General features: G+C 39.9%; 2 protein-coding genes across 9 annotated transcripts in view; one reads left to right on the top strand and one right to left on the bottom strand.

Annotated features, from left to right (window-relative positions):
* kidins220a (kinase D-interacting substrate 220a) overlaps positions 1-3,953 on the top strand; it is a 55,036-nt gene extending 51,083 nt beyond the window's left edge. For all 8 annotated transcript variants that reach the window (XM_077240048.1, XM_077240046.1, XM_077240045.1 and 5 more), the window contains one exon: positions 1,323-3,953. In XM_077240048.1, coding sequence (XP_077096163.1) covers positions 1,323-2,327 — 1,005 coding nt within the window. In that variant the 3' untranslated portion in view covers positions 2,328-3,953. The remainder of the gene's footprint in view (positions 1-1,322) is intronic.
* Positions 3,954-5,050: 1,097 nt separating this feature from the next.
* On the bottom strand, positions 5,051-10,065 carry id2a (inhibitor of DNA binding 2a). Its single transcript, XM_077240068.1, has 3 exons — positions 6,325-10,065; positions 6,022-6,082; positions 5,051-5,640 (listed from the first exon to the last, which is right to left on the bottom strand). The coding sequence occupies exons 1-2, from the start codon at positions 6,673-6,675 to the stop codon at positions 6,026-6,028; spliced, it is 408 nt and encodes a 135-aa protein (XP_077096183.1). The 5' UTR covers positions 6,676-10,065; the 3' UTR covers positions 5,051-5,640; positions 6,022-6,025.
* Positions 10,066-11,558: the final 1,493 nt, after the last annotated feature.

The following is an 11,558-nucleotide window of genomic DNA, read 5'->3' as shown; positions in this document are numbered from 1 at the left end:
ATAACTCCACCTAGTAGCACACTCGTCTCTCTTTCGTTTCGCCATTTTTGAAAGTTGTGTATGGAAAAGCTTCTGTGCTCCTATTGGTCAACCTCATACATGTGACGGAACCCGTCGTGGACGACCGTTAAAAAAATTAAACATGCTAGTCTTTTTGTCTTGATGTCGTGAAGCATCGCAGACGCGACGTAGGTTGTCGCCCACTATGACACACTATACAAGATGATAAGATCGAATCTTGCGTCCCGACGCCCGTTGTCGTTTACGAATCCCCACGACACCCTACGTCAAACGGATCGTGCCAAAATCGGGCTAAAATCGTGTAATCTGAACCAGGCATAACAAGGACACTAAAGAGCCGCTAGTACGTCTCTTGAGTGAGTGAGGTTTACACGCACAGCTCTTAATGGCCTACGTCTGTTACATATGGATTTTATGAGGTTATTGTATCATTCAACATGGGGAAAGGAAACGTAAGGAAAGTTTTTTTTTAGTTTGAATAAGTGCATCATCTGGGTTTTTAAAGTGCACTTTTTCTTTTTGGAACTTTCTGTGAATGTGTTACTCGCACTATTTATTTATTTTTTACACAAAACGGCATCAAATAGTCCATAATTTCGCAAATTGGAATGCACCTAATGAAATCAGCTAATGAAAATGTTGTCATCAACTCACTGTCATGTTTCTGGAACCCTGCATAACTTCTCATGGAACACAAGGAATTACTTATTCCAAGTCTTCTGAAGCCATGTGACTGTCTTGTATGAAGAACAGTCAATGAAATTCTTGAGTAAACGTGCCAGGTTTGAACATCTGGAAGTAAAAAAATAAGTGTTAAATCGATTGTTTCTTCAAATCCCTAGAGCAAATTTTTTTTTGAATGTTCGTATTAAATGTGGTACGATAAAACTGTACCGCAAAATGATTGCAAGAAATGCCTTTCTATTGAGTTAACAAGGGCTGCATGCAAAAACAAACGTACAATGCGACCTGTGTAGGTTTATTCTACCTGTGTTTATTCATGAACAAATGAATGGTTCCAAAGATCTGTCTGAAACATACATTTCATTTTAAATGTCCATTTTGCAGGCTAAGGATTATTTATTATATTATTGTGTGTATTATTAACTTACTTTTTTAAAGTATCACTGTTCTCATCAATACCAGTATATTGCGGCACCCCTAATCGATACCCAGCCCTAATGCTAAATAATTCCTTTTGTGTTCAATGAAAGAAAGAAAAATGGCTTAAGTTTTATTTTGGGCGCAGTATTGCTTGAAATGCCTATCACTGTCTAAATCGACCTGATCTTCTCCTTTAGGCCAACACTCACCGGACGTCCAGCATATCCAGCCTGAACTCTCAGGAATCTTCCAACGACATCTGTAAGCTGACCGACATGCAGCAGGCAGAATATCGCAACGCTTACCAGGAGTACATCTCGCACATGTCCCAGCTGGAGGTGTCTGCTGCTGGACGAGAGAGTCCCACTCAAGTCCTCTCAGCCAGCTCTGAGGTGAAGACTAAGGAAGGGGAGCAAGATGGGCGCAAAACCTATGCCAAAAAGGGCTCCAAACCCGCAGACACTATAGCGGACTTCTCCTCAGCCCCGGATGGCGCTTGCCTAGACCCCATTACAGAGGAGGATGAGAAGTCGGAGCATGGGTCTGCCACTAAAATCCCACCCAGACGCAAGACCAGAGGCCAGGGGCCTTGTTACCACAGCGTGCCGAGCGATGAAGAAGATTCTGGGGACGAGGAGACAGACGCCACCCCGCTGCTAAGAGAGGAACCCTGGGCCGCCAAACCAGATCTAGGCCTCTTATCTACAGGGAAGAGCTTCGTTTCAGACATCATGCTGGACAAGAAATCCTCTGACTCTGGAGTGAGGTCCAGCGGGAGCTCATCCGACCACTCGCTACAAGATGAGGAGAGCGAACCGGTCCAGGAGAGGAAAGAAGAGGAGGCCCATCTGATCGAACTGGTTCTTGAGAGCCCGGTTAAAAAGCGAGTCTTGCCGCACAAGCTGGGCAACCTTCAAGACGAGGCCGTGGCCCGGATGTCCATCTGCTCTGATGCTCTGTCTGACAGCAGTACCCCTGAGGAAAGCTGGCCCGCTTCAGCCGTGGGTAACCTCAACTGCTCAACCGACAACACTGCGCTCAACAACAACATCAACAACAGCACTCAGCAGGAGACCTCCGGCTCCACCGACTGCCCCGCACTCATTATAAGACCCGGATCCAGCACAGAGACCAACCAGAACCTGCAACGCAAGAGGTCCATCGGTCCCGACGCTGCTGAGGAACGAGAGAGTGTCCTCTGAGCATGACCAGGTTTATTTAACTCAAGGATGCCTAGTTCTGTTTCTGGAGATCTAGCTTCCTGCAGAGCTCAGTTCAAGCACACCTGTCTGTAATTATCCAGTGCTCCTGAAGATCTTGTTTAGCTGGTTCAGGGTTGGAGCTGAACTTTGCTGGAAGGTAGGACAGGAACAGGACTGGTCACACCTGCTTTAACTGCTGAAGGATAATTACTGTAAAACCGTCTGACAAAAGTTAGCAAAACTGATCGTTCATATGCTGTTACTGCATGTTGTCTTGGTGTTGATTCTGCTTTGATTCTTTTCATAGTTAACACACAAATTCAAAATTAGCCATCACTGCAAATTCATTTTCTTAGACAGTATTTTCTTAGTTTTGCATACAAAATATTTCAAGTTTCATACAACAAAAAAACCTAAGCATAAATCGTTTTTTTTTTTAAATTTTACTAAAAAACAATGAGTTAAATTCAGTGTCATTAGGAAATTCATTAAGTAACTAACAATGAAAAATACTTTTATAGCATTTATTAATGTAGGTTAATGTTAATTTCTGCATATACATTTTTAACATTTCAAGTTGCATTCATTAAACATTATTGTGTTATGAATAAACATGAGTTACAACAATGACCAATAGTATATGTATAAAGTAATATTGGTAACACTTTACATTAAGGTTTCATTTGTTAACTACATTAGTAAACATGAAGTAAAAATGAACAATACTTCTAAAGAATTTATTAATCTATGTTCATGTTAATGTCAACATTTACTAATACATTATTAAAATCAAAAGTTGTATTAGTTAATGCACTGTGAATTAACATGAACAAACAATGAACAGCTGTATTTTTATTAACTAACATTAACAAAGATGAATAAATTCAGTAACAAATGTATTGCTGTTAGTTAATACATAAACCGTTAACAAATTAAATATTTTTTTGTAAAGTGTTACCGTATTAAACTAAATTGCTGTTCAGTGTTAGTTCATTAAACCTAATGCATTAATTGATACTAACAAATAGAATTTTTACAATGACAACTTATTCTACAAAAATAAGTCTTAATATATTACACAATTTCATCTGGTTTTATCCGTAAATGTCTTATTTTAAGGACGTTTTAGATATTTTTCAACTGTAAAACAAAGCAAAAATACTGTTTAAGAGATTGCAGTGTAGAAAAGTGTGAGAATTGTGTTTGTTGCTGTTGTTGGAGTGGTGTTAAAAATGCAATAAACGGAGGCTGTGAAGCTGTTCGTAGTTTCTGATTTGTTTAGTGCAAATCCTGTTATTTCATGCTCCATTGCTAACATTAAAGATCTAGTGTAGGTTGGTCCACAATATTCAAATCATCATGTAGAGTGAGGATTTAACCACATATAGGTAGTGCTGGTGTTTTTGCTGTGATCGGTATTGTGAAATATGTTATTTATTTGTGATTGAATGCCCGATTCCCTTTCGGATCATCCCTATAGTTTGTGTTCTGCTTTGTAGTGTTTTAGATTTATGAACGGTTACATCAAGAGAAAAACAAGAAAATGTAGAGGTTTCTTTAAGGAATTATTGGTGCCTCAATATTTTGTCCCATTTTCTCACATTAATAAACCTCATTCTTTTCAAACCTTTTGAATGAGTCTGAAATTTATTTCATTTTAAAATTATAACAATCGTCTTGCTCAATTTAAGCTTTTAACGGTTCGTGTGCGCTGCTTAATATATCACATTTTCAAAACTTGTTATTTTAAAATCACATTTCAAGTGTTTTGCCAATGGAAAATAATTTTCCCCATTAAAAAAAAGTGACATTAATATGTGTCCATTATTTTCCTGAGGTGATGTCTGGCTGCCAGCAGGTGGCGCACTCTTCATATCAAGAACACTAATAGAGGTCTGGGCTGCAATTGAGATGCCTTTAATTTGTAAATGTACACTTTGCAGAATTGCATGTAATAAACATGGCATACCATTATCTTGTCTGTAGTTAAATGGTTTTCCTGTATTTTATCCCACAAAATGACTCATAAGTGCACTATAAATTAAATCTCATTTTTAATGTCTGATATGCTCACATTTAAAATGATCCGCTTATTTCACGTTTATTCTAAGTTACGCCATTCTAGTCAAAAGGACTTGTACAATTCTGAATATTTTTAGGGTTTCCAGAGTAGCTGAGGCTGTAAAAAAAACGGATAAATGAAATCAATCATTTTAGATCTCCAATTTATTCCTCTGTGCTCGTTAGGGGACAGACTGTAAAGCTACAGACAATGATTTTACTAATTGAATTCCACAAATCAAAAGCTCAATTTTGATTTTAACTGCCAGTTCATCCATAACACATACGAATGAGAGAACTCGTGGAAACGGTCACAATTAATGTTCTACTTCCAGACACCTTCAAGTTTCACCACACAGGAAGTCAGAAAGAGGTTAAATCGCAAGAAAAACTGCTAGGCTGTTTGATTTGTGGACCGTTTTATATTAGGAAATAGCACATTTACCCCCATTACGAACTGGAATGATGTACTTTTACACAAACATGGCAATGTAAAAGATTAATTTAAGCTTCTTGTCAGTAATGGGCAAATGTGCATGTATGAAAGGTCAGTGACACGCTTTTAGTACCTGGATATAAAAGGCAAGGTCAATAATATACACAGCACAACACTGGTAGATTGTTAATACACATTTTTAAGATGCAAGCATAACAGACCAGTGTCAAATAAAGCATTTGATTTATTTTGTATAAAAAAAAGGTATGATTTACAATATTACTTTTATAAAAAGTCTCAGCATACAGCATAACACTTTGCAGATACTGACAGTCCAATTTCTGCAACTATACAAGATAAAACTCTGAGAGAGTTCGCAAGGTTTCATCATGTCATTTTCAACGTCCAGTCCTTCATGTGCCAAAAGAATTGACAAAAACAGACTTAAACTTTGTACAGTAACTAACCACGTCATCTCCTATTCACACGGTCTTCACGAAAAAAAGGTAAGACTTCTCAATGCAGAGAAAAGATTCCTTGCGATCTTTTACAGGTTTCCCTCATATTTTCAGGGAATAGTGCTTCTTCCTCTTGAAGAAAGGACCAAATAAGTCTTTTTAGAAGATAAATAATCAATGTCCGAACTTATAACACATCACATGGATTGTCCTTTTAGAAGCAAAAAAAGTCTCTTGATTCAATTACAGGAAAGAAAGAAGAAAAAAACAAAAAACAAAAAAACTCCAGACTGAGAACAGAAATTGGAGGAAAAGCCAGTTCCCAGGTCCTGTGTGTTCTTGTGTCTTAACCAAACACCTGCAAAAGATTGAGAAAGAGGCGCATTTAGAGAATGCAAACAGGGCAGAGATCCGGACAGCCTGGCGCCAGAGAGGAAGCCGCAGTTTGAACATTTAACCAAACACTCCGAGACTGAGCAAAACCCTGGGCTCCAGATGTACACCAGCACTGCCTTCCCTTCAATGGGAGCATTTCAACATTCAACCTCAACTGATGATTAATAAACACTTTATACTACTTAACAGACTATGTGACACAAATGGTCCTTAACAAATTTGATTTCACGCTCTTAATTCAATTCTGTTCTGACAGCACAAAATATTTCTCTGTCATTTCCAGCATATAACGTTAATACTCATCAAAAGAGGCTCATCAAAACCAGTGTTCAAGAGCATTTACCTGATTAACGGTAAAGTGTCCTGCTGTCCTCTGTGATCAAATCTGATTGAAACTCAGGTGTCTAAGGGACAAAAAACAAAAAAAGTATATTTATATGCGGTCAAACTTGCACATAAACACGCACCAAATCAATGAATCTTTGTCGTGCATTAATAGCGCGTTTCAAAATTCACATGCGATAGATAGATAGATAGATAGATAGATAGATAGATAGATAGATAGATAGATAGATAGATAGATAGATAGATAGATAGATAGATAGATAGATATTGGAGTAACACTGTTCTTTCTGTGGACATTCACCTGTAATGAGAGGATGCTGATGTCTGTGTTGAGTGTTGTCAGGGGTGTTCTGGATGTCCCCTGCCCCGCTCGCGGGTGATGCAGGCTGGTGATCGCCGAATTCGAGTCAAGTGCGATCTGCAGGTCCAGGATATAATCGATGACATGTTGAAGGATTTCCATTTTGCTCACGTTCTTGTTCTGCGGGATACTCGGCACCAGCTCCTTCAGTTTAGAGTAGCAGTCGTTCATGTTGTAGAGCAGGCTCAGGGGATCGTCCACGGGGGTCTTGCTCCGTGAGATTCCCAGACTGTGCTCCGTCACAGTCGCGCTACTTTTCCGGAAAGACCTCACTGGGCTTATTGCCTTCATGTTGACAGCTGTGTAAGGAACGGTTTCGTTGGAAGAATCGCCTTTGTGTTCGAGATTTCCTCTTTGCGCTGGGCTGTTGAAGCAAACGCAGTGGATTAGCGAGCTGTCATCGCTGTATATATACACCCTGCTAGGTGGGTTGTTCACGCGCTGGTTTGGATTGCGCTGATTGGTGGGTTAGGCCGCGTCGATCATCGCCTTCGCACTACGCTATTGGCCGCTGTGCTGAGCGCTAGAGACCCACCCATTTCTTCCGCGTTCTTAACCAGTGAAAGCGCGTGTTTAGGGTGGCGCTGACTGCCTTCAGCTTCCACGGATAATTTCTCAAATCAGTGTACCTGTTTCTGATCAAGAGAATTAGGGACTGGAAAGCATAAGGATGTTTTCACGCATTTTCCGCCTTTGTTTCTAGTGTAACCGTCAAAATGAGTCAAAACAAGCTTAGACTGATTTATGCTGGACATCTTAAATTATCCTATACAATACCTAGGCTACGTGACTATTTTACTAGGTAGCCTAAGATGTAAACATATTTTATATATCTATATAATGCAGCTTATGAAATTTACAAACCCCAGTTAAGCCTTCTATTAACCTTTAAATAGGCATAGGCAGGAACTTAACAGATCTCTTTTCCAATACATTTCAAGTTATTGCTTCTTTACTTTCATTTTCCCCCTTAGCCTACTGTTTAACTGATCAACATTTACCTAGAAGTCAGTGGCATGCAACCATACTTTAAATAAAGATGGCAAAATGATGCCAGGGGGGGTTTATTAGTCACTTGACCTTAGTTCTATTACAACATTTTTCTTCAAAATTGTGCCCACTCTGACGGTGTCTCTCCCCCAAACTCTTCCAGGACATTAAAAACATTTTTTTAAACCGATTAAGTTAAAAACAAAGCTCTTGTAGTGGCGTTTCTTTATCTAGGGTGTTCACCTTGGATGTACCAAGATGTTATACAACAGGTTCAAGTCTATAGGCTTCTTTCTGCAGTTGGTGTTGTTGTGCCCTTAATGTTTATGTTTGTTTACACATCATGACTGCGGGGGCATTATGAAAGCAGTCTTTATTCCTGTTTAAAAGATATGTAATAGTGATGACAGGACATCCTCCTGCTCAGAGCACGAATTCTGCTAACAGCATCCACAGAATATTGATAGACGCGCAGGAATCAATTACCGGGAAAGTGTAGCCTACTGTAAGTTTTAACGTGAAACTGCACAGCTGCAACTGAAGTGAACATTCATTCTTCATGGGACTAGGAAGAATATTTTTATCCTGAGACGGATTATATTACCATTTTTTAGAAACCTTTTGGCAGTCTAGAGCGAGGCGAGAGTGGTGGCAGAAAATAGAAAAAAAGCTCTTTGTTTACACATGCTAAGTAACAATGGAGACAGATTTCCTGGTTGCTTGTGCATATCCGACTAAACAGATGTTTGCGGAGATGCGTCGGTATGCAATCGTGTTGATGTGTCGGAATGCACCTCGTACATTCTCATTATCACTGCTTAGAAAATGAAGTAGCTAACCTAGCTTTCTTGTAAGATACCTCCAGGTCGATGCATTTTAGACTGCTTTTTTAAAGGAAATCTTTGCTACAAAAACTGCATTCAGCGCGCGCAGGACTTGCAAACATGACGAGCTTTGTGGTTTCGTCCGCATCTGCCGAAACTGGCTTTTTCCATTTTCTCCCTCGTCCTTTTTTTTTTTTTGTTCTCACAGCTGTGTACATTTCGCATGACACCCTGACTGATCCCTGACAGGTGATGAATTGGCACCAAGCAAAGCAGCACTACAGAGCAGCGCCGCGAACTCGCGCTCTCGCAGACTCTCTGGCGCCAGCCCCGTGACGTCACCCATTGACAGCGGCCCTGCAGCCAGTCCTCGCGGCGCCGTCCAGGCGGCTGCTATGGAGACGGGGCCAGTTCTCAGCTGATCAATGGGGCCCGGGCGCTGCGAGATCGGAGTTCAGTTCGTCACCTCCGAGGCTCGCACACCTGCATCGATTTGCATTTCTTTGCTTACGTTTAACTTGGAGGACTCCTCGGCCTTTTGAAACAATCTAGACTTTGAAACGAACGTAGCCTAATAATGAGTAACCTTGAGTTACATCAACTTTATCTCAATGTGCCCGAGGTAGAACGTAGGCTACTTTCAGTTAGTTATGCATTTTTATGGATTAAAAAGAGAAGAAGCGCCTTCATTTAAATGGGTAATTCGTTGAAAGAAAGCTAAAGCGAAAAACAATTGCGAGTTATGGGGTTGGTTTTAAAAGAAAAGAAAAAACTTGTGGGTTCTTACAACTATAGCCTATGTATTTTACACGCAGGGATGAATAGGAATCGCGCGTGAACACAGATTGCCTTAGGGATAGCCTAGTTCACCCAAAAATGAAGATGATGTCATTATTTACTCATCCTCATGTTGTTCCAAACCTCCATATGAGTTTCTTTCTTCTGTTAAACACAAAAGAAGATATTTTGAAGAATGTCGGTAACCAAGTTGACGGTAGCCACTGAATTCCAAAGAAGGAAAAAAATACTATGCAAGTCAATGGCAACCGTCAACTGTCTGGATAGCCTACCTACATTCTTCAAAAATATCTTTTGTGTTCAACTGAAGAAAGAAACCCATTCAGGGTTGGAAGAACTTGAGGGTAAGTAAATGATGCCCAAGGGAAGTAGATGGTATCTAGACGGTAAAGGCAGATTAATAACGAAAAACTCACACTTTAAAACTAAGTAGGCTACAGGCTTCTCATAGGCTACCAGAACATTACCATATCCCAATATTTTAGAGTCACGTTTGTTCTGTCTCCTGTCAAAATGCTAACAATGATAATGGCAAGAAAACAATCTAAAGTTGGCAGAAAGTTGACGAGTTCTCCACGGGATGGAGTCAGGATGTCTGTCCCGCCTCCTCTGCTGTTCCAGCTCACTGCAGCTGCACAATTCCTCCGTCTCCAGCTCACCAGATCCCAAAGAGTCGCTTGTTGTCGTCTACTATCGTTGAAAACAATATGCACAACACTTAAGAAGCCCATAACATAAATAGACATAAACTATGGCTATACGGTAGCCTATCTACAATTATCACGAAGAATCTGAAAGTCATTCACATAACATTACGCGATGCTTTCATTAAATTCCTCTTTAGAAATGCGAGATTTTGAAACTCTCACATCACACTTCCTGATAACCAGTGGGAGAAAACAAAATATTGCTGTCCCGATAACCTCGAGTCCCCACAAAATACTTCGCCATGGCATTTTTAAACATCCGGACGCATAATCGTTTCATTTCTCGATCGGCTGTGTTCGGTTTCGGCTCTCGGTAGAGGCTTTGCGAGGCTCCCACGCGCCTGTCGCGTGCAGCAGTACACGCGTGAAAGTGTGGCTCGCGACTCTTGTAGCAAACATCGACCCCATGGGCGTGGCGTTGATGTTTGGCTTAAGCTATTGTTCGCCTCCCAAAGAGGGTCCTGAGAAATTTAGCAATTCTGAACTCGAGTATCTTTTTTTTTTGGTTGCGTAATGCAGTGCTGCTTGTACTCAATAGCCTTTTTGTGAAACCATTGAAACACTTCCTTGCTGCCAGTGCCAGAGCATTAACTAATCTTTCATAATGCAAATACAAATAAGGGAGACCCTACAGCCCAAGGGCTAGTTGTTACAATAGTTATTTTCCAAAATCATAATTTTTTTTGGTTATAAACAAGTGAATACAGTAAAACCACACCTGCAAGCTAGTCATACCATATTCATTTAATTATGGTAGATTTTAACCGAAAGGTTAATCTGTGTCAGGACAAGGTGTTGGATCGAGGCAAGTTGTCACATCTCTTAAATGTTGTAATTTTACACACCTTATATATATTTTGGCTAAAAGAGGCTTGTTACCTACAACTAGTGGCTTTTGTGCCTTATAATTGTTTTACAATTGTCAAATTTAAAGCTATTATTATACGGTTCTTATTATTATTAGTAGGCCTATTATTAGTTTGTGTGTATGTGTGTGTGTGTGTGTGGGGGGGGGGGGGGCTTTTTATTTAAATTAATTAAATAATTAAAGAGTTAATTGGGATTTAAGGGAATAAATAAAAAAATAAAATACAGGTTCTATGTCTATGAACTAATTAAATTATTTGCAAATTACATTTTATTTGAAAATATGCACACATGCAATCTTATTCATTTGTCTAATATGTTGTAAACACAAGACTTTTTTTGTCTCGTCACATTCAGTTATGTAGCATAGCTGTCGAAGAGTATTTAGCTGGTGAAGTGGATTTATTAATTGTAGAGTTAACGAAAGCTATCAAAATTGTTATATTTAAAGTGGATGTTATAAAAAATGTCAGTAAACCGGGATGATTTTAAAATAAGTGGTTCATGCGTAAATCTGTAAGATCTTACCTTAATGCTGTGGAAATACAAACCGGAAGACAGAATACAACGAGCGCAGCGCTGAAAAGGGGCGTGGCTAAACAAGGACATACATGAATCACGTGCATGATACCCAGCAATGAGGAGGCCCGTGATTGGCTGTGGGTGGAGAAGTCTGACTGGCCATTGGGAGCACCTGAAGTTTTTCCGATGGGCAGATCGCCAAAACCCTAACCTTGACCCCACCCACGAATGTCATTTAGTGGAGCACCTTGGAAATAAAGACCAAAAGGAAAGCTATGAAACGGCCACCTGATTAAACCGCACGCACATCATCCAGCTTTTTTGCAGCGTGAGATCTTTTGAACCGACTCCCATACAGTGCTGATGCTTTGGCTGCTCTATAGACCTTATTTAGACCAGCGCCATGACAGGTATGAAGTTATGAGCTTTTTGTCTACTGAAATTTCTTGGAAATATATTTAGTTTC

The sequence above is a fragment of the Siphateles boraxobius genome, unplaced genomic scaffold (assembly GCF_051911475.1).
Source record: "Siphateles boraxobius isolate OS27281-9 unplaced genomic scaffold, OSU_SipBor_1 22, whole genome shotgun sequence".
Taxonomy (NCBI): domain Eukaryota; kingdom Metazoa; phylum Chordata; class Actinopteri; order Cypriniformes; family Leuciscidae; genus Siphateles; species Siphateles boraxobius.
Note: the sequence above shows the minus strand (reverse complement) of the source record. Positions and strands in the feature narration are given on the sequence as shown.

Coding starts and splice junctions, on each gene's coding strand:
- id2a (XM_077240068.1), bottom strand. CDS start 6,675: ATGAAGGCAATAAGCCCAGTGAGGTCTTTCCGGAAAAGTAGCGCGACT. Junction 6,083..6,324: donor TCAGCATCCTCTCATTACAG/GTGAATGTCCAC, acceptor TTTGTCCCTTAG/ACACCTGAGTTTCAATCAGA.